The following is a 24,012-nucleotide window of genomic DNA, read 5'->3' as shown; positions in this document are numbered from 1 at the left end:
CATGCCCTGCTTGGGAGAGATCATCACATGCTAGGAAGCTAGACTCTGCACTCAACGCAAGCTGCCGCTCCATCACAGGATGTCTAAGGCCTACCAACATGGACAAGGTCTACCTCTTGGCAGGTATCGCACCACCTGACATCCGGAGAGCTGTGGCAAGCAAAGAGGAACGCCGTAAACAGACCACGGACGTAAGACACCCCCTCTTCAACCACACACCACCATGAGACGGCTGAAGTCAAGGAAAAGCTTCATCACAAGCACCCTCCCTCTGTAAACAACATCATCAGAGGCTCGCACCCAGATGTGGAAAGAAAGGCTTTCATCTGAAGCAGTCACCACTGAGATGGGGATTCAACCCACAGAATCACTACCTCCAGGAGCAAACGAAGTCTGGGCAAACTGGAGATGCCTTAACCGCCTCCGAACCGGTGTTGGACGTTGCAAGGATACCCTTCACAAATGGGGATACATCAGTGGCCCGACCATGTGTGATTGTGGACAAAAAGAGCCACAGACGATGCAGCATCTGCTGGAATGCCCGCTTTTGGAAGATCCTGTGACCGCGTACAAAGGAATGGCTCCTCCAGTTCTTCAATGAATGCATGCGCAGCCACACAATCCCGAAGATCTGGCGACGGACACGAGTGATAGCACTCCTGAAACCAGGAAAGGACCCATCAGAGGCAAAGAGCTTCAGACCAATATCTCTGCTATGCCATAACTACAAGCTGTTTGAGCGGCTCATCCTGAACCGCCTTGCGTCACATGTAGATGGTCTACAGATCCCTGAACAAGCTGGCTTCCGCCCAGGAAAATCAACAACCAGCCAGCTGCTAAACCTCACCCAACACATTGAGGGTGGATTTGAGAGAGGGCAGATCACAGGTGCTGTCTTCGTCGACCTTTCTGCAGCTTATGACACCGTCAACCATCGCCGGCTACTCGCCAAAGTGCTTGAGATGACTAAGGATGTTCACCTCACCAGGCTTCTACAAACCCTGCTCCAGAACAGAAGGTTCTTTGTTGAACTAGGAGGAAGCGAAGCCGATGGCGCAGACAACGAAACGGACTCCCCAAGGAAGTGTCCTAGCTCCTCTGCTATACAACATCTATACTAACGACCAGCCAGTTGACAGCCAAACCAAGCGGTTTATATATGCAGATGACTTAGTGCGTAACCAGCCAGAGTACCAGCTTTGAGGTGATCGAAGACACTCTGACAGATACACTGACTGGACTAGGAGAGTACTACGACGAGAATCAACTGCGCGCAAACCCAGGGAAGACCCAGGTCTGTGCCTTCCACCTTATCAACAAGGAAGCCAAGCGACAGTTGAACATCACCTGGTCTGGTACCAAGCTCCCTTTCTGCCCTAACCCAGTGTACCGGGGGGTCACACTAGATCGATGCCTATCCTACAAGGCCCACGTGAAAAAGACCAAGGCCAAGGTCAGCACACGCAACAACATCTTGCGCAGACTTGCCAACACCAGATGGGGTGCTAGCCCAGATACCATCAGATCAACAGCACTGGGTTTGAGTTTCTCCACCGCGGAATACGCATGCCCTGCTTGGGAGAGATCATCACATGCTAGGAAGCTAGACTCTGCACTCAACGCAAGCTGCCGCTCCATCACAGGATGTCTAAGGCCTACCAACATGGACAAGGTCTACCTCTTGGCAGGTATCGCACCACCTGACATCCGGAGAGCTGTGGCAAGCAAAGAGGAACGCCGTAAACAGACCACGGACGTAAGACACCCCCCTCTTCAACCACACACCACCATGAGACGGCTGAAGTCAAGGAAAAGCTTCATCACAAGCACCCTCCCTCTGTAAACAACATCATCAGAGGCTCGCACCCAGATGTGGAAAGAAAGGCTTTCATCTGAAGCAGTCACCACTGAGATGGGGATTCAACCCACAGAATCACTACCTCCAGGAGCAAACGAAGTCTGGGCAAACTGGAGATGCCTTAACCGCCTCCGAACCGGTGTTGGACGTTGCAAGGATACCCTTCACAAATGGGGATACATCAGTGGCCCGACCATGTGTGATTGTGGACAAAAAGAGCCACAGACGATGCAGCATCTGCTGGAATGCCCGCTTTTGGAAGATCCTGTGACGACAGACGATCTGGCGCAATTTTCTCAACGGGCACAAAAGTGTGTTTCTCAGTGGATAAGTACACACTGAAGTACAGTTTGATGTAAGGACACGAAAGAAGAAGAAGGGGCCTATAAACTAGGAATATAATGTGAAACGACTATCAATCGATCAATCAATCAAGTTTTCAAGTTATCAACAATCAATCAATCAATCAATAATAAACCGACGTATCATGGAATATTACAAACTACTAACTAATATACCAAATAAATAAATAAATACATAAATAGGCATAGGCCTAAATAAATAAATAAATACAGAATGCAGAATGCAGTTAGTATTTTATTTGAAAAATTCCAAACATTCTATTATAATTTTCTGCTATACACGCAAAGGACCTGTGCCTTTAATATGTCCGCGCCTAATCAATAACGAGTCTTTCCCGGAAGTTTCACCATGCTCACAACCATGTTATCCCTGTAGCATTATATCTGACCAAGTCCTAACAACTCAATGAAATGGATGCTATAACGTACCCAATCAAGAGAACATATCAAGGTCATATCAGGGCGTTATACAAAGAATGGTCAAAGGTCAACGTTTCCAAAGAAGTATAGTCATAGATGTAGACACAAGCCAGGCCACCGACAGTCACACTGAATAATTTGCATAGCAAAATGACCCGTCTCCTCTGCAGCCAATTTGGTTCCGCTCCATCGAAATCAAGCTGGTCACGGAGGAGACTACCCTTCTTTGTGTTTGTTCATTAATGGAGAGCCCTTTTTGGAGTCTATAATGACTTAGGCTACGCTCTCAGCTAGAGTCCGACGCTGCATTGTACTAGAAATACCTTTTTTGTGAAATCGCTATAGAGCCAATCGGGAACACGTATTCGTTTTGAAAATATAGCATTAAAATTAGTATCACCCTTGTGGCCCCCGTGCAGTGAAAAACCTTAGTTCTTTCATTAAAAGGAAATGAAAATTAAAAAAACACGGATCTATCTGTGCACCTATAAAATGGGCAAAGCAATTTGTCTCAAATATGAATGAATTTTAAGAAACATACGGGATATGATGAACATTGACCTGACGCCATGACAGTAGGATCTATTAGTCGTTTTATATACAATGTATTGTCATAATACCAATATTTGTCATTATATATGATGAATAATATTTAGCAACGCACACCGACACCGCCTGGCTAATAATTATTTGGTGCAGAAGGACACTAAAATGAATACACGGATCGATACACGTGAATTGCTATGCACGATTTTGATATCAGACGAAAATCTTCTGATACCGGGTTAGAAAATGATGAATATCTCCCGTCATGATTTTTTTTTTATCAAGAAACCAGATTTGGTCTCATAAACTTGGAAATACGTGTTGAACAGATATGATAGTCGCTAGAATGCGCTTTGAAAATTGGCCGTGCGCTTTGAACTCAAAATTTGACCATTTTATATTGCGTTGGTCCTGTTATGGACTACAGCGTGCAGCGTGTAGTACAGCTGCACTCACTGTAGGCAGTATAAAAGTCGATGACCATTGACCTCAATGGGGTATACAAGCTTAATCACGCACAACCAAGATCGATTACCCGGCTATTGTGAGTAGCCTTAGTTATGTCCCTCGACTAATTATTAGTTTAAAAGAGCTTTAAAGGTTTGAACCAAATGGCTAATCGTGGCTGTGGATTTAACCTACCATGGCGATTCCTGCCATGAAGATATAGGGTCGATGACACTGTGCAACGTAAATGTGCAGTTCATATGCACAAACGAATACTGATCTTTGATGATATTCAGGTTTTTGTACATCACATGTAACATGTCACATAGGAGGTCATACGTGTTGACCTTCATATATTGTATTTGTTCATCTGTGTATGGAGAGGATTAACGCCATTAAACGCCATTAAAACTCCATCAGTATTAGGGCGTAGTTCAGTGAACTCACCGGATTGCTATTCCAAGTACTTTGATAATACAGCCGGATAATATGTATTAATGGGTCGAGGCGATTGCATTAAAAACCTAATAAATTATTCATAACAGTTACGTAATCAATCGATAGTGCGGACACTTTTCATTTGCAAACCACCAAAATTCGTGATCTTTAGCGTTGGAAAAGAAACCACGTGAATAGAGTGCCCTCTCAAGAATATCAACTCTCTGCACAAGCTTTCGTGCGGGAAACATAAACACATAGTCGTCAGTGGTGTGGTTTTTATGAGATTTGATACGGCGCTGAAGTGTATGGCTGTCCCAAAATCAGTTCCAGGCCCGGTTTCCAGACGGCAATGTGTGTGTTGTTACAAGGAATGCAAACTCATTTTATCAATGAGTGAACCACATAGAGGAATACGACATCTATCGTGACCCAATCTGCATTCTGTTGCCTGCAAAAGCCGACGATCAGGTAAAAATTCTAAAAGCAGCGTGACTAGATATTTCCATTAATTTCATGATACGTGTAAAACGCATTGAAAACGCCAAATTGCAGTCATAAAATATATAATATTAGTAAATCACCCAATCGAATGTTGACGTAGGTATGTGGAAAAGAACTGCAATAACAATAACAAACTATATGCCCAAAGAGTTGTCTTTGGCATGTCGCTTTTTTGAAATATCACCAAAAATATCAAATTTTGGAAAAACGCCCCAAAATTTTAAACAAACACGAACCTTCCAAAATAAATATATATTAGCACTCGGCGGCTCAGCCACTACCTGCCGCTGTGATTTGGGGTAACTCATTGCTTCCCCTCTCCAGATACCTGTACTTCAAGTTCGCCCATACCCCACGCCTTAAATATCAAGAATACGGTACATTCACGGTTGGTGCAGGTGTTTATAGTGAGGACTCTTTCTGGACAATTTGTATATAATTGCATAAAGAGTCAGTGTTGCCACATTGCGTGTTCAATCATCTATAGAATACTGTGGGAGTATCAGTCAACCAACAGCAAATTAAAAGTGTGATCATTGTGATCACTGAAGACAATAGGCTATTGTAATTCGCTGTCTTTAGTTTACATCAGGACACTGTAAAGATGCAGGGAACTTTCTATATCCGGGAAATGAGACTGAAAAAGGTCACGGTTCACACAAATCGCATATCCACAGACTACTACAGACCATGTATCAACAGCCAAAGTCCCCGTGTATTGTATAGTGAGGGCCGATTGTTCGATCGTGCCGTGTCTAACAATCACGCCAGCGCTGCGTGCCTTCGCGTATACGCAATAGAGAGTTGCGTGCTTTCGCGATTACGCGACTTTAGACCGTGAAAATACGCGGTAATTGCGTAGCAGTCTCGCCTGTCGCATTTCATGGAACAATCGGCCCTCATTATCGAGTGATGCTGAGACTTTGACTGGTTGTACGGGCTCTGTTTTCTCTCTCCTCTGAGGGTATATCATATATCTATGAGCTTCTATGACCTGAATTGACACGTTCAGTATATTTCCCAGCATGCTTAGTAGGCACATCCGTTTCACCGTAGACCCTGGAAGATGTCTAATCAACATTTTGGCACATTTTGATAAAATATTAACACAGTAGTGCACATGCCACATGGTATCAGAACTATGGTATTCTATATAAATCGGTTATACCAAGAAACTGATGAGGCATTAAATATGCAGGATATTAATCATCTTCCTAATAGTCAGACTATGCTACAGGTCACAGACGCGGCTTTTTACTTCGGCAACTGGCCATTCTTTTCGAACTTTTTAGGTCCCATCATCTAACCCTATGCAGTTTCATCCTCCTGAGATGCCTCATCGCATGAACAACCTGTTTGTAAAATTAACAGAAAAGAAAAATTACTGTATACATATAACATTACGTTAATTTGCACAGCACTTTACATTATGAATTAGGGGTTCATTCATATATTTTCATGACTAAACGGTTGTTTATGCCCGAGGGGCCGCTTGCGTTCTTACATACCAGAACATTTTGTGATTCTTATTTCATCAAAATAATAACAAAAAATAACAAGTAACATCATTAAAAACCATGAATTTCCTTCATTTTCCCTACCCCGCGATCGCACATCCGGGCCACCGGGCATAAACGCTGTTTATGCCCGGCTCTCGACCAATCACGCGCGCCGTTATATAGCGTGTATGTATGAACACTATAGTAACTGAAAAGAGTGAATTTGATTTACCTTTGTCGTGAATTCTCCAGAATTCTCTTCGAACCTCATCAAGTAATGCATGATTACATTGTAAGATGTCTAAAAGTGCTCCAGGCCATCTGCCATCTTTACACTTTTGTAGTCGATCCATGATCCATCTCACTGCCCTTGTCTCTCCATCAGATGATTTCCTGGCAGTGAATTCACGTTTGTACATCTGGAGGAAGTCTGGCATATGGGTGGATAAGGTTCGGATGATTGCTTCAGAGGCTATCTCACGAAGCATTACCATCTTCAGATCAACAACCTTTTCCCAGATGTACATGTGCTGAAGATCGACTGTTGATCAAGGCCAATAAATTAAATCAAGATATTTGACTTATTGCGATTTTACGCCACCGCCAACGTCTATTTGGCGTGACTGATTTTGTGAATTATTTGCCCTTGATGTTATAGAATAATGGTATCAAACCAGTTAAGTACACTTCACTGAATTCAGATTGCAGTATCATGCTGGTTTCATACTTTTTGTCGTTTGCCGCTGAGCGGCGTGACGCTTCATCATGCCGCTTGCACTTGTTTGCAAGCGGAGCGGCACACCGCTGAGCGGCAGCGGCATGACTCTGAAAGCCACTGTTGTAGCTCTAGTATAGAGCCTCTGCCAATGCCCAATAGCACAAGTAATTATGACTATGAGGTCTGACTATACCATGTACAAGCAATCTGAGTTCTGACTGCGCTACGCGCCTCGATGTCGGCGCTACGCGCCTCTTCACACCTCGGCGCTGCGCGCCTCGAAGTCGGCGCTACGCGCCTCTACTGTTGGACATCGCGATCCGCGCCTCTTCACACCTCGTAGTTGTAGTCCTTGCCCCTATAATATACATATCTTACTTGTCACCAATGCGCTATAATTTCTGAGAAAAATGCAAAAATAGGCACAAAATTGGCCAGGGGTGCAGTACCCCCTTAAACACATAATTCGTATTCTGGATCTATTGTTTTATAGTAAAAGTATTTTGGTCTACCGTTCAAATTTGTCACTTTTAAAGGGGGGTAACCCTATTGGTTTTGGATATAGATTGTTTTTAAAATTACATATCAAATATCGTCCCCTTTATGCAGCTTTGTGAAAAAACGAGAGCATTTTCAGCGTAAATGTGAATAAATAGCAAAATTTGCAATCCCATATCTTGGTATGCGTGAACTGCATTCTGGGCAGGCAAGCAATAACATGTGCCGTATTAAATTCCCGTTCGTCATGTGCTGTGCGTGCGTTGTTGCACTGACAACCAGGCTCCTCCAGGTGCACGTTCCGATAGTGACATTTTCATATACCACTCCCCATAACCAGTGTTTTATGCTCGCCTTAATATCGTTCATGATAGATTTTAATGGAAATAGCCAATATATTGAAAGCAAAACAGAAATGCCCTGTACGACAATGCTGCAAATGCCCGTATTGAACGGAAAATTTTCGTTTTAAAATCTTTTTCGTACCAATTCAGAAAAATATATATTTCCCTTGCAATATGTACATTTCAAATGAATGTAAAAAGTTTGGGTTAAAAATGGAGAAGAAAACGAAACCTGCCACCCCGAGTATTGAACCGGGTACCTCTTGCATAAGTTGCATAAAAGCATAACGCGCTAACCAACTGCGCCAATCAGCCCGCTACCACCATATTGGATTTTTTAGAACTTTATAGTATCTGAAGTCTCTTCAGCAGTTAGTGTGGTTCGCTCTTTTCACACAATGTGAATGACGCGAAACCAAACTAGCTATTGAGGAGACTATAATTATCTACGATAAGCCTGTCCAGAATTCAAGAAATTGGTAGCTACCAAGGAAGCTATATTTGTGTGAATTCTCCGATTTCTCCCGAAATGCATCGACTTTGGGCGTCAAATTTCAGGATAGTAATGAGAAAAATACGATCTATTTTGTGATACCAAAAACTCATTAACAATGACAAAAATCGGGGGTGGGGGGGATGATGTTGTCGATCGGGTTACGGACCTTTAACATTTGAGTTGAGACATTTTAGTGCTTTGACCAACCTGCTATTTCGTCTACCGACTTCTGAGGCTTGTGAGGAACTTTCGGTTGCTGGACTGAAGGAATAAATATAGATAATATAAAGTTAATAAGGTACACTTTATTGTGGTGAAAACAAATACATCATTCATTACAGATCAGCAACAAGATGGTATGTACAAAATTACACGACATAATTGAATTTGAAAATGTTAATGGTTTTAACATGTTATCGCTTCAGTCGGTTTTTCAATAATAACATTCATATATATAATTACCCGTTTCCTCCGTCTCCGATTGGTCTTCTTGTAGTTTTAGAAAAGCTTGGTATTCCTCATACAAGTACTGCATATAGTCATACTGCTTCTGTGCCTGAAGAGCTTGCATTAGATGCTGCGGCCAAGAGGTACCCATAAGAGCGAGTCTATCAAGAAAGTATTCGGCCCCGGCATGTTGGCCATGGTTGATGAACTGCTGACGTATTTCATCTTTATGGAGTCGTGAGATCTCCAAAAAGTGATCGAGGGTGTCTTCGGTGATGATGTTGATCAGTGTTTCTCGCACATTCGGAACACTCAGAATCGCTTTAAAACTGGCGAGCATCTGGAATTTCTCTATAGATTTGCATCAAAAACATAAAAAAGACTTAAGCAAAAATAAGAGCATTTTATAATATATCTTTTATAATATAATTATATTACTATTAAACCCTTTACAATTTACACAATATAACAATATACCATACTAACGCTTTACAGGCATGTTGTAAGGCATGAGTTCTTCTGTCTTGAACTTTACTACTTCGTGTTTCCTGTGTATAAATTCACGATCCTGTTTTGTAAAGGCAGTATGCGATGGGACGAGTGACCTTGACGAAACAAGATCTAATGGAAAAATATAAATCAATACATATTGTTTGTTAATAGGTAGATAATATTTGTTCCTACATCAAATCCGTGTGAAAAAACTTCTATGCACTGATCTATTAAAATGTTAAATGTTACACACTGCACTGATTGAGGAAAGACATCGAGGAAAGACTATCTCTCCATTACTTTATACCTACCGGTCGCACTCTGTTGTTCTGATGCGGACACAACCGGAATGGAAGCAAACCATTTCTCTTCCAGGAGCTTGTCCCGTGCTTCAGAAACAATCGGTGCCAATGATGGAGCTTCTTGTTGGAGTCCAGCTAAAAACCTCCCATGCCAATCTGGTTTCTTTAACTGAATGAGTTTAAACAAGAGAAGATCTACAGCTTTCCGGCGCCCTTCAAGTTTCTCTTTGATCTCGATTTCGTCTTCATCATCTTCAGATAACAGAGAACCTTCACCCACCAAGTATGGAAGCAGTTGACTCGCTTTGATGGTGCGCTTTAGGTCTAGGTGGGTGCGTTTCAAAACTGCACGCCAAAGAAGAGTCAAATCAGGAACACCTAAAGAATGAATGTTAATAATAAATTTACAAATTACTTTTTGTTTTCCAATATAGTTAAATAGCATATTGTGATGTCTTGTGTTAAGTGCAAAATATAGCCAAAACCAGAACTCCAGAACTCATTCACATGTCTCAGTTTCCTTGTAAACATTTATAGGCAGGAAAATAATTTTCTGGCACACCATAGACCATAAATGGTATGAATACATGAACTGCGTTGGCTACCAGTCAAATTAAAATCGCCTAGGCTGTGTACAAGTGCCTGAAGAAGTTGGCGCCAACGTAGCTCACTGAACTGTTTTTATTTTAAAAATTAATTAATTCTTGTTTTCTCCTGCTCTTATAAGGTTCATGCTATAAAGTGCTGTGGTCGTTCTCCAAAATTTGAAACAACACTCTATAAAAGCTACCTTGCTGTTGTTTATGTTGTTATGTGGACTTTCCTTACCAAATTCATATGGTGGGTCATCATGAACCTGGAGGGGAAAGAAATACATATAGTTTTATTTCAAAGATGAGCTTTTACACACTGAATGTCTCACAAATTGAGTATGATCATTTATTATCATAGTCACGAGTCCCCATACCTTAAGAACTCACATACAAACTTGGTTCGTGGATTTAAGTTGTCAATTAATTAAGTTGGTTGTGCACTAACTGTGTCACACAAGTCAATGAAAATCATAGTCCCAAATCAGGAAATACCTACTTGATGTCCTTTATCAATCAGCATCGACTCAATGTCTTTTGCTAAGTCATCGTTGCCAATAATGCCTGGGTGTTTCAGTACCGTCATCACCTCTTGAATTGTCAGCTTGTGGCCATTACGCCTACGAGTGGCACATACTTCCTGAAATACGCAAATTGTTGTCACTATGACTCAACAAAAATCTAGTTTATTATATATATTCATCTGGTCACGTACGACAAGACATAACTGGGCATTAATAGCAGAGACAAAAAAAAATCATTTTGAAGCTGGCATAACAACTCAGGGGCCTCCTTGTAGAACATATGATAGAAGAGGGCGGCTGCTAAGGGGGGGGGGGGCTAAGGATGGATCTCTTCATGCTCTTGGTTGATGATCTTCTGCCTGCCATTACAAAGATCGTCAATAAATCTCTTTCAACTGGTTACTTCCCGGACACCTATAAGGTGGCTCGCGTCAAGCCTCTTATCAAGAAGCCTTCTCTCGATTGCGAGTACATGACAAACTTTCGTCCAATATCAAATCTCCGGTTTGAATCAAAGCTGGTCGAACGCGTCGCTGTGAGACAGCTTCAAGCTTACTTGAAAGATAATGGACTTCAAGGCAACAAACAATCTGCCTACCGGGAAGGCTGTAGCACAGAAACCGCACTTCTCCGTGTCTGCAATGATATTCTTCAGACTATAGATAAGGGTGATGAGGCAGTTCTGGTTCTGCTCGATTTCTCGGCCGCATTCGACACTATAGACCATCATGTGTTGATTGCGCGCCTCGAGGACCGATACGGAATCGGTGACAGAGCACTAGACTGGTTTGCATCGTATCTTGGCAATCGCAAGCAAGCGGTTGTCATTGATTCCGTCGTCTCTGATCCGCTCCCATTGGATTGTGGCGTACCCCAGGGGTCGGTTGCGGGACCCGTTATTTTTACTTTGTATAGTGCACCGATTGAAGATGTTGCTTCCGCCAATAGAATCCAATGTATGACATATGCAGATGTTACCCAATTGCATATCTCTATGAAACCTTCGGACAGAGATGTTTGCATAGCTAAACTTGAACAGTGTCTTGTTGATATAAAATCATGGACCATTCGTAACAAGCTCCAGTTAAACGATAGCATAACCGAAATCGTTCACTTTACGTCGCGGAACAAGAAGACAACAGCAATATCTGGTGTCAAAGTATGCGATACAACCGTTAAACCTACTTCTTCAGCTCGCAATCTTGGCGTTATCTTAGATAACAAACTCTGTATGACAGAACATGTGAATAACGTTTGTCGCAATGCCACTCATGCCATCAGAAGCATTGGGAGAATCAGACATTATCTTGATCAAGTCACCACCGAAAAACTGGTTCACGCATATGTCACCTCGCGCTTGGATAATTGTAGCTCGCTTCTCTATGGACTGCCTGACTGTGAGATCATGAAACTTCAAAGGATCCAGAATACTGCGGCAAGATTGGTAACGCGTACAAAGAAGTATGACAGCATCTCTGAAATTATGCGCGGACTTCACTGGCTTTCCATTCGCCAAAGGATCGCATTCAAGATCAACTTACTCACATTCAAGGCCCTTAATGGACTTGCTCCGCCGTACTTATCAGAACTCATCACGCCGTATGCTCCATCCCGTTCACTTCGTTCATCATCACGGAACCTTATCAAACCTCCTACTCGTCGTCCGCGCACCGCCTATGGACAGCGATCCTTCATGGAAGCCGCTCATAGAGAATGGAACAATTTACCTCAGCATGGCAGGCTTGCCTCATCAATTGACGTTTTTAAAACAAAACTGAAAACCTTTCTTTTTAATCAATGATTGCCTTTTGTATATATGTATGGCATCTTTTATATCAATTTTTTGTGTGTCATCGCTTCCGTGCAATTTGACATTATTTACTTAGTGTTTCACAGCTGGTCCTGTGTATGTGTCTAAATTTAATATGCATGCATCTCACTAGTTATTTGATTATTCCTCATTGCTTGTATGTAATATGTAATATGTATAGGGATGCTGGAGCGAGGGTTCCTGCCATTCCGTGATGCACTTTCTTTTTTCTGCGTTGGCGCTGCGGTCTGGAGAAATCAGTCCCTCCAGTATTTCTGTTTCTTTGAAATTATTTTTGTGTAGTTTTTAAGACTGTATTTTAAGTACCGGTAGTAATTTGTAGTTTTAAGATTGTATTTTTCATGGTTTGTAAAGCGCCTTAAGACCCTGTTGTGTTAAAAGCGCTTAATAAGTGCGGCTTATTATTATTATTATTATTCAACATAATATAAAGGATCATATGTTGAACAATTTTAATTCATCTGCCTGTGATAACTTAATTTTCGTAACATCGTATTTATACCAATTAATAAAAGTGCTCACTCTAAGTATTTCGTCAGTAATCGAACGATCCTTTGTCGTTGAACAAAATCGAACAAGCCGAAGAAATTTGTCTTCAGGAATGCCAAATATTTGTGCGAGCATCCGGTGGTCGTTTCCGAGTTCGGTGATAAACATCATATCGACACCCTTAAAATTAAGCAAGCGTAGTTGTATAAGTCGATTGTGTATAAGAAACGAATGTGACAATTTCAAACATTAAGTTAAAAACGAATGACAATTCGAAAGTCCAGAAAGCAGACATTCGCTCAATAAAGAAGAGCACCATTACAACAATGTACCTGGCAAAGGACGTCGATCATGTTGTCAGCGTGAGACTCTCGTGAATGATACACCATACCGTTTCCTTCTTCAGCCTTATGCAAATCATCGGAATCATAGTACAGAATCTTCTCCAGATTGCACTCAGTTTTCATTGACTTGGGGCTAAGGAACTTCCAAGTGACAACTGTTCCTGGTGAACACTGACGAAGATACATGTGGATGGATCTCTTCAACCTAATACAAAAGATCACATTTTATACAATTTTAGTTCAACTGCCTGTGATAACCATTAATATGAATTAAATGCGATTTTTATGAAAAATCAGGCGCTATTTTAAAATGATATTGACATAGTCTACATAATATACCGTATGCTCGTTACTTGACAAAGTAAGTATTAACGCAGCAGACCATATCTGTCCGTGTATCTCGGTCATCGTTAGATAACATTCCAATCTAAGTGTCTATACATAACATTTGTCGTCGGTAAGAAATCTTTTCGCGATACATTAAAAATGTTTTTATGTTCATCCTTAAACTTCTTAAAGATCATGGTTCACATGGTTGAAGTAAGCAAACGTTGCCGTGACTTCTCTCTAGTCCGAAGGGTCGCTAATCCAAAGGTTCTCTAGACCGAAGGTTCTCTAGTCCGAATATAGAATAAGGGTTAGGGTTAGGGTTAGGGTTTAGGGTTTAGGGTTAGGGTTAGTGAGCTTTATTCTATATTCGGACTAGAGAGCCCGATATTCGGACTAGCGAACCTTTTTCAGAATTCGGACTAGCGAATGGTAAATTACGTGTTCGGACTAGCAAACCTTCGGACTAAGGGGCCTTCGGACTAGAGAGTTGTCACCAGTCATTACTATACTATCGTTCGATACATACGATTGTAGTTGAGAATATGCTTTTGGTCTCTCGGTTCCATTTTTGCATATAACAGCAACATTTATGGCTCTCCCCATGTCCGTCTTCTGCACCATCCCTTCAACTGGAGAAATGAATTTGACGGCGGAATTTGAGTAGTTGGCTTTTCCTTGTGATTCAGGATAACACTCTAGCATATGAAGGTGGATCTGCGGGAAGAAATCTGGTGAGAACATGTCTGACTCGTCAGCACACTCGACGCGAATACCATAAAGCTGCACGTTGTCGCTCTTCTCTATCGGGATAAGTGGCAATGATGGTGGTAGTTTGGATGGAATCAAATAGCTCCCGTCATCGGTGGTGAAGAGAATCTTGAGGTGTTCCAGAAGCAACACAGTAAGCTCAAAGTCAAGCCCTTCGCCAGTTACCAGGAATTCGCGTAATTCGTCTTCGCTGTACAGAGGTTTGTCTGGTAGTTTCTGGAACTGTGCTGGAAACTCATCGCCCGCTAACACTTTAGCGATGACGTTGGAACAAAGCCATTGGATGTTCATAATGGCCATCGCCTCGCAAGCACCGTAACTCTCATCGTTTGCTACGTAGATCTGTATAAAAGATAAGTTAGTTTGTCAACAGCAATAGGTGTAAGAAAACGATTATCCTGGTTAAAAAGATTTAAGAATAAAAGCAGAAAATGTTTTATGCCTGTCATATTTAGTTGTACTTATTATCATTCAAATAAACTATGCAAGCAAACTAAGAACTAGGAACAAAGAACTAAGAGAGAGCAATTGGTTTTATTTTCAATTTTGAAAAATACATTTATTTATTTATTTATTTATTTATTTATTTATTTATTTATTTATTTATTTATTTTTTGGAAACATCTGACAGGAATTACCGTAACTTTTATGTAAACCCAAGTGCTCCTAGTTCCGCTTCAACATATTATTTCTCTTAGTGAGAGTGGTAATATAATTGCTCAATTCTGTAAGAACTGAGAAGCTCTTGTTGGAAATAAACGACTTTGTTGTAATGCAATCTGTGTACAGAAACCAATGGACTCTGTATTTTGTCAAGGAGCGTACATGAGAAACTGTTGATTCTCGGATACTGTCGATTCTTGGATACGAACCCACGAGGCATTATGTCTTGAGTTTTGATTTACATATGGTAAATATGGTAATATTAGGAGAATCCAAATCCAAAAACCCTTTTTTCGCATTATTTTTGTATGAGAGACATGGTCAATTTGTCTTAGAAGAGAAAGCAAAACAAACAGAAGGGATGGATTACCTCCCCCATGTCATGCAGGTATGCAGCAACAGTTTGTACGGTGTTTTCGTCAATCATATTTTCAATATCTTGGACTTGCTTTTCTGCGATCTCCCTAACTTTCTCGAAGAACAATGTCCATGGTAGAACTGGATAGCTAGGAATGTACCAACGACGCCTTTGGTCCAATATGTTTTGGCAGATCAATGGTATCATTCGGGTTCCCTGTAAGTAGTAAACATGCTTCGAGTATTATTAAAGGCATGGAAATACATTATTCGCTTATATGTATGCAAAAATATGAAGTTTAACAAACAAGTCCTTAACTTAATTCATGTACATTCGTGTATTAAACACAGTTGTGGTGTTGGGATTTTTGCTTTAATTAATAACAGGGACAAGGAAGTTGACATTCACGTAAACCTACAAGGATGTCAGCTGCCATCTGTTTCAGTATCTCCTTCAGTATTTCAAAACCTTGATCGGTAGCATTGCAAGCGTTGACAGGGATCACAGAGTCAACAATGTCAAGAGATTCCTGAAAGAGTCGCCTCATCTTGGATTGGTTCAGTTGGGCAACCCGATATCCTAGAAAATAATCACAGATATGGAAGACAATGATGCTAAAGCTTACTCTCGCTTCAACATTTAAGCTAAACTCTGCTCCCTATAACAGTCATAATGTATATATACTTTAGATTTTCGTTTATGCCTTTGGGCAAGTAAATAAATACGACTACGCAACTCCTTACTCAGAAGTAGATTATTATTATGATCATTCAAAATAGTAATTTCAAGGTGAACCCGGAATTAAAGTTGCAATTTTGTTACTTTTCTTGACCTAATGGCATGCCCTGACAACTAATTCAGGTGATTATATTTTGTCATCATTAAGTAATTAACAATATGACCACCATAATTGGCTGAAAACAACAGAAAATAACAGTGGCTGCCATTGAGTAAGTGGCAGTACTGCGTATTAAGAAACTTAGAATCAAGACAGTTGTCAACAACAATAGCAACAACAACACCAACAACAACACCACCACCAACAACAATATTGTTCTCTACCTCGACTAAAATGTACCAACATGGCTTCTTAGACCTAGACCGCATTTTATTCTTTATATCATAAGGCCTCTGCAATTACCTGGATAAAAGTAAAGTGCCTGTGTAATTTGGGTGGTAAAATAGGTTCTGGTTGAGCTTCTTCGCATAATTAATTTAATGGTATACTCCCATAGAAGACATGGGAATCCATTCTACATTGTGATACCATTAATTTCTTAAATAGCCAAATAGACATTGAAGGGGAAATAACCAGTAAATATTACAATATACCTTTTTGGACGAGCTTTTTCTCATAATCACCAATGTACTAATAAATGATACAATCCTAACCTGATTAAGCATCTACTAATCTCCACCTCTCAAAATAATATTTTTTGCGTATATATTACCATTGATCGATACAATCTACTTACACCTACCTGTTTTCTTGTCTTCAACCTGGTCAATATGAGAAGCAACTATGATAACTTTGGGTTTGGTTGGTTGAGTTGCCAAATGTCCAGATTTCAAAAAGCACAGCCAGTAATGCAGCTTGATTGGTCAAACCAAGGCGAAACATGACACATTATTGGATTAGAAGAAACGATTACGTGAAAATATATCCTTTATAAAGGCAATAATGGGATTTGCATATCCATTACTTCATATTTAATCAATTCAATTTAATATCACTATTAGATGAACTAAGTGAAGCATTTTATGTTAACAAAGAACTCAGTTTCAGGATTGTCAAAAGTCACTGCATTTATATTTTACATCTGTGTCGGACTTACGTCTTGCATATGTAGTTTCTTGATGAGATTATACATGACGATAAATATGGAATTCTCTGCGCCAAGAAACATGGCGTGTGATATATGGTATTCCACGTGGCCAGCAAGGTCCCAAATTCTAAAGATCCCAACATCCTTGATTGTGCTTTTACTGATATCGATGCCTGCCGTTGGTCTGTAGGGAAGCTCTTGGAGATTGTTGCCCGATTCAGATACGTTTTCTTGGAGGTCCTAAAACAATAAACACTTGTAGCTACTTGTGTTCAAATAACATTGTTAGTTAATAATTGTACAAGAATGACGTATGTATTGCATATTGAAAAATAGCTAGATCCTTCATTAATCTTGTTACTACTGACATTCAACATTTTTATACGTTTTACATCTTTAGTTGCTACTTTTCTCATAAGAAATTAACATTAGAGAATGAATTTGGAGAAAACCTTCTGATAATTACAAACACTCGTTGAGCAGCAAGACCTTCCCTCTAAGCTTTTAATCCGATAAGCTGATTATCTATTTGTTTTCATGAATTGGAAGACATTCTTTGATGTATTACTGAGCTCAATCATCTGAAATTATTGGAGCGTGAGCCACCCAGACTGGTGGCTCAGCATACTATTTTATTAACAGAAGGTTTTCTCCAAAATCGTTTCCTAATGATTAACTTATTTGTTATTTCAAATGCTGATCGCAGAAATGGTAAGTAAAAAAGAAATAAGGAAGATATAATTTAGATTAATGTCATTGTTTAAAATGCCAATTCCATTCGGTCGGAATGGCAACAGGTTGCGGACGCGGATCTTGATATAAACCTAATCAGTGTATTTGTAAGTAGAAGCAGTCTTTGGTGTATAGCCAGTACACTTAAGGTCAAAATCAACAATCATTATTATTAAAGCTATAATGTACGATCTTTTAAAAAGGAGTTTGATCAATTTTTTTAAAACCTGATTTTTTTGGCATATTTGTAATGTTTACACATGTACCAGCTTACTGTGACCCAACTGGATTCAGCCAAATTAATTGTTTCAGAGCAAGTTTGAATTAAAGTCGTAATTATAACTTTATCCCCCATAAAATACCACATTTAAGTGGCTAAGATAGTGAGTTTTCTTGATCTTTCATTTTACCTCATTAGTTTGTTAATGACAAGAAAAGTTTGCTGACAATTGTTACTAATAACATTTTATAATATTTGGCAAATAATTACCAACTCGAAATTTGAACGAAATATGTAGGCTTTAAGTATGAAAAATAAAACATTGTATGAGCGTATACTTGTGTGAGTGAGTTCTTTAAAGTTGTCTTTCCAGCAGAAGGTGCTCCACAAATGAACAATTTGACGATCTGGACTGGTGTGGAACCGGTTTGCATCAAGTCTTTGTACTTCCCTCGCTGCAAAAGATGCATAGACCAATGATAAAACAGGATGCACTTTTATCTAAATACCGTAGAATTCCGTCTAGAAGCACATATGCCTCTAAACGAGTTTTATTTTAACGAAAGATATGAAAGGCCAATACCCTTCTCAAAAACATTGCAATAGATTGGTCTTACAAATATACATGTTTGTACAGCCGCCTTTATCAGTAATATAGTTGTTCAAACTCCAAATAACGTTTTTGTTGAGAGTGTCTGCCTCTTGTCTCTTGTGTCAAAAAAACCTCGTTTAGAGGCATATATATGCTTGTAGACGGAATTTTACGGTATACTAAGTCCGTTTTGACACGTATTCAATAATAATATTTAGCATTAAATGTTATTCAATATTTATTTCATGATAAAAGTTATACAATATAATGAAATTATAAATCTTAAAGGCTCCAAAACCCAAAATTACGAAAATGTCCACTTTTTGCAGCAAGTTTTCGCAAAATTGGTTGATTTTGCCCCAGGTTATTGTTAATGTCCGGTGTTAATGTCATTTGAGTTCCTTATATGTGACTATCCACATCGAAACGCTCGTAAAGTCGGCCCCTGGTCAATTTTGTTTTCTTCCGTGTTCAGAAAATGTATATCATAAGCTTTACAATGATATATCATTTGACTTCAAACAATATCCAGAAGCGGAGTTATATCTTGTTCAACTTTGCTCCTTCAGTAAAAGGGTACATTATTTTGGTGCTACAATATTTCTCTTTTTCTACATTGCTGGTATTAAATATTAAATTGTGATAATTGGCGGTAACTTCAAATCATCCCCAAGTCAACGAGGTTCAGGAATGTCCTCTCATTGTTAGTTGTTGGTTAACCCACCACTTGAACAGGATTTAGCCATAGCAAACAAAGACTAAAGCTATTTACTTTAAGTATAAGCTTATTATCCTCTTCAACAATAGGATTAAAGATTGATGTGCGGACTGGACTGAAATGAGAAACTTGTAGGACAATTATTGGGTACATTATGAATACAAGCTTGATGCACATTTTGGACTGTAACTCGAAATACAATTTGCCGACTTTACGAGCGGTTTGAGATGGATGGTCACATATTTGAATTTATACGGATCTCCGTCCATTCAATCTGTTGTTTGACACGAGTATCGAAAACAAAGTGATTTAATTACCTGTAGAGCTTTTTGAAGTTCGTCAAGCTGTATGTCTGTGGGAACTAAGTCATTGACATCACTGTCAGAATTCGGGACCCTGAACAGAGGTATTTCGCCTTTCTGAATTATGGGAAACATATTTTTAACATTAACACAACATCAAAACCTTTAAAAGAAATAATTGATGGAATAATCTAAATCTAACTATTACAAGAAACTTTATATCCCTTTTGATCAAAAGGAATCACTCCGTATAATGAGTTTCCACAGTTAAAGGCTTTCTTAGTGATCCCCCAGCTAAAGTGTAAAAAAGATTGTTTATAAATAATTGCCTAAAAGTGAAGGATAATTCATTAAAATTATCATTAGGTATTTTGGAAACGAAAAATTTGACAAAAACAAGGAAAACAGCAGTATTGACAAAGCTGAAGCCGCATTCAAATACATGAAGCTAATTTCTCTAATTAAGTAGAAAAATTACAGATTCATGTAAAATGTCTTATTATGTCTTAACCACTAGCAGGCTGATATGTTAGCACACTAACGAAGGTATCAAAATCGGAATTTTTAGGATTTTTACGATCCTTTGGGTGAGCAAATCACTAATATTAATTGAGACAAACGAAGCAGTGTCATCATCTTAATGCTATAAATTAAATAGTTGTTCAATACCTGGTAATAGGCATATTGTTCACATAACAGAGGAATTGTAAAGAGCACAAAATATTATTATTAGAATGAAACATGGTATTTCATATGTTGAGATATTGGACTAACAGAATCAGTATGAATACCCATAGCTTATAATAATTTCACTTCCGGGTTGAAAAATGTGGGAACGCAACAAATTAGGTACCAACGTACCAACGACCTCATCACAATGTCCTTTAATGGGCAGAAAATCATAATGCTTATCAAAATATGTGCCACTCTTTATAGACCGTAATGACATACTCTTAACTCTTAACTATTATCTTAGCTATTATCTCTTAATTGCTTACACATACCAGATTCTGTGCTGATGCATTGGCGCCATTTTCAATCAAGCAGATGCATAGGGCAAAAGCCCCTCTACGTCTTGCTGCAAAGTGAAGTGCCGTATTCCCATGCTGATATAATAGCAGAGTAATGATAAAATACTTTAGAATGAAGTATTCACTTTCATTTCCTTACCCAGCAAACACAAAACGTTTTCGACATCATTCGCAAAAGGTTATAAAAGGTTGTCAGAAAATGTTTAAATGTCGGGTTATATAAAAGGTATATTAAGGGTATAAAACGTTTTCATAATATTTAAAAACATTTTTTGATAATCTACTTCCCAACAAACACAAAATGTTTTGCAGAAAACGTTTAAATGTCGGGTTATATAAAGGGTATAAAAACGTTTTAATAACATTCCAAAAACATTTTGAAAACTTGATACAAAACATTCTAAACAGAATGTTATTTTGGGGTTGAAAAAATATTTTGCGAAAAACGTTTGCCCAAAATATTTACAATAACGTTTTAAAAACGTTTTCATGACCTTTATATAACCCGACATTTAAATGTTATTAAAACGTTTTGAATAAAACATTTTAAGAATATTTCTGTGTTTGCTGAGTGCAAATATTTTAACATAATGTTATTTAAGTGTTGACAAAATATTTGGCAAAAAACGTTTGCGAAAATAGTTTACAATAACATTTTTAAAAACATTTAAAAAATAGTGTTGTAGTGTGTTTTCATATAAAACGTTTTAAAACGTTTTCATGACCTTTATATAACCCGACATTTTAATGTTATTAAAATGTTTTTACCTAAACCAAAAGCCAAAATATAACTTATTTATAACGTTTTTAAAACGTATTTGTGTTTGCTGGGTATAATAAATATTTTAAAAAGATATGAAGGTTGAAAATGATGAATTTAATGCTCTTCACAATCCACCATTATTGTTGATCTTACTTGTATTTGTCATTTAAAGAGGAATGCCCATCAGAGCAGTTCCTTCTGGGGTGAACCAAACCTGCCTGGTTATCAAATTCATCAGTGACAAGGTTATCTCTGAATTAGACAGGTGCTAATTGATGTTATAATGTTATTACATTAAAGCCATATTATAACATTTTCAAATAAAATAGATTAGCATTTCTTTGCCATAAAATGTTAGCTTTTACAGTCAGATATATCCCCTTTTATTTTTGAGCCGAACAACTACGGCAAAGCAAAGAAAATTGGAATTTACTACCAGCGCACATATCGCCAATACGTACCACTCCTTCGCTCATGTTGTGGTACGACCCTTTGTTGTGTATATCACCGTCCCTCACGCCGTGTACGTACTGTGTGTTATGAACATCGTGTATGCGTTCGACTAATAATTCCATCGTAATAATAAAGCGCCGAATCCGGCGTTTTATTCAAAATCTCGGATTTTGACAAAACTACAGCACCTAGAGTCTTGATTTTTGCAGGGTATATTGGTTTAATAAAGTACAATTTAATCGTGTAAAAATGGAATTTTAAAAATTCAGTGAGGGCGTCTTCCTCAGCAAATGTTATAATATGGCTTTAATTAGCACTTGTCCAATTCAGAAATAATATTGTCACTGATTAATTTGATAACCAGACAGATTTGGTTCACCCCAGAAGAACTGCTCTGGCGGAGCTCCCTCTTCAAGCAAACATTAAGTTTAATGATACTAAGTTTAATGACACTGTGATGTGCCCTGAGTAATTTCATTTGATGATTTATCTTTGTTTACAAAGTTACATGAGTGATGACATTTTGGGGAATTTCCCTCTCAAATTGAGCAAAACAAGTTGAATCATATCTAATTTGGAATATTTGGAAACCCCCTGAAAATGATGTAATGGGATTTCCCCTAAGGAAGTGATGTAATGAGAAAGGTTAATGTTATAAGTAAGACTTGGGAATTTCCCAGATTGAGCATAGTGTGAAGGCAGTAAATGGCCCAGAATAGAATGGGTTTTTTCCCAGGCTTGGTATATAATAAGAAAAGGTAAACAATGATTCACAGTTGATAGTGTTGATCTGGGCTAGCTAGCTAATATGCTTACAGTTCAATTCCTTCAAAGAAAGGAAATTGCAAACCAGAAATATTTTATGTAGTCAAAGTACTACTATTTGCCAGTGTTGTCGGAGAAGATCTAGAATACGTCAAAGAACGTACTTCTTCCAAGAAAGGAAATATATTCTTCTGTCGACTTGCTGAAGTCTGGTATTTTGATTCAACGCAACTGTCAAAATAAGTGGGGACAACTGCATCGCAGTCCTGCTTCCTGAAGATATTGTGTGAAAGGTGGAAATAGCACCAAGTTTGGAGAAAGCAGCGCAAGGAGTTAAATTTGGAGAACTGCGCAAGGAGTTTAGCATAGGAGAACGGCGCAAGGAGTTTAGTATAGGAGAACTGCGCAAGGAGTTTTAAACGTGTTTGGAGAACACCATTTTCGTATAAGGATTTTATACGCAAGGATTTATAAACGCAAGTGTACAAAGGACTTCGCTGATTTTTGCAGGACAAGTGAATAAGGATATATACATCAGCCGTCCAGAACATTGCAAGAACTTTATGATCACCTAGAAGAAGAATGCTGGCTAAGTACTAAATAGTTAAAGAGTGATTATATTTGATTATTGTGTATGTGCATTTGTTTATTGTACCAATAATAAGGTGCTTTCAATTAAAGACTTAGATTTTATTAGCTTAATCCAACAGTGTATTTGTGTTGTGCATTCGTGTGAGTTCGGGTAAAAGGTGATTTTGGCCTTGAGTCAAGTACGACTCGTAACAACACTAGCACAAAAACATGAACAGATAGGAGGGGGCCAAGATTTTTTGGCAGGTCGGAGGGGGGGGGGGGCATGTGATATTTGGCGGGCCGAGGGCGGGCGATTTTGGCAGTCCGTTTGAAAATTTTACCCGGGGGGGGGCTCATAATTATTGCACAGCTCCTTAAGACATTTGTTCAGGGGAGGTACATAAGTTACAAATTATACAGGTATTTCATTTGTATAAACGTCTCCTATCTTTAAAATACATGTTAATAACAATGTTTAATAACAATGTTTTACTAACTGATGCATCATGTAAGTAAAATTCAAATGTATAATTATGATTTTTCATTTCCGGTTTGTCATAGGTTTGTTTTGGTTGTTATACAAATACCAATATTATACAAATATTACATGCCTATGAGTGTGATAGTATACAAATATCATGAGGTCAAATTTTTACTTTTCTATTTCACGAGGCGTAGCCGAGTGAAAATAGATCAGTCAAAATTTGACCAAATGATATATTTTTACTATTACACAAATATTGGCATGTAATATTTGTTTTATATCATG

At 38.8% G+C, this 24,012-nt stretch overlaps 2 protein-coding genes and 1 long non-coding RNA gene across 3 annotated transcripts; all 3 read right to left on the bottom strand.

Annotated features, from left to right (window-relative positions):
- Nucleotides 1-5,821: 5,821 nt before the first annotated feature.
- On the bottom strand, nt 5,822-8,728 carry LOC140159618 (uncharacterized). The gene is made up of 4 exons (XM_072183112.1): nt 8,593-8,728; nt 8,338-8,391; nt 6,307-6,615; nt 5,822-5,927 (listed from the first exon to the last, which is right to left on the bottom strand). The coding sequence occupies exons 1-4, from the start codon at nt 8,726-8,728 to the stop codon at nt 5,884-5,886; spliced, it is 543 nt and encodes a 180-aa protein (XP_072039213.1). The 3' UTR covers nt 5,822-5,883.
- A 626-nt stretch (nt 8,729-9,354) lies between these two features.
- Nucleotides 9,355-15,815, bottom strand: LOC140159617 (uncharacterized). The gene is made up of 8 exons (XM_072183111.1): nt 15,687-15,815; nt 15,281-15,484; nt 14,006-14,589; nt 13,138-13,354; nt 12,839-12,985; nt 10,461-10,601; nt 10,200-10,227; nt 9,355-9,749 (listed from the first exon to the last, which is right to left on the bottom strand). The coding sequence occupies exons 1-8, from the start codon at nt 15,813-15,815 to the stop codon at nt 9,355-9,357; spliced, it is 1,845 nt and encodes a 614-aa protein (XP_072039212.1).
- Nucleotides 15,816-17,102: 1,287 nt separating this feature from the next.
- On the bottom strand, nt 17,103-19,779 carry LOC140158316 (uncharacterized). The gene is made up of 3 exons (XR_011859770.1): nt 19,674-19,779; nt 18,385-18,501; nt 17,103-17,334 (listed from the first exon to the last, which is right to left on the bottom strand). It is a non-coding gene; the product is annotated as an uncharacterized lncRNA (long non-coding RNA).
- Between the last annotated feature and the right edge of the window lie 4,233 nt (nt 19,780-24,012).

The sequence above is a fragment of the Amphiura filiformis genome, chromosome 8 (genome assembly GCF_039555335.1).
Source record: "Amphiura filiformis chromosome 8, Afil_fr2py, whole genome shotgun sequence".
Lineage (NCBI taxonomy): Eukaryota > Metazoa > Echinodermata > Ophiuroidea > Amphilepidida > Amphiuridae > Amphiura > Amphiura filiformis.
The sequence above is the reverse complement of the archived record's forward strand: the minus strand, read 5'-3'. Positions and strand labels throughout refer to the sequence as shown.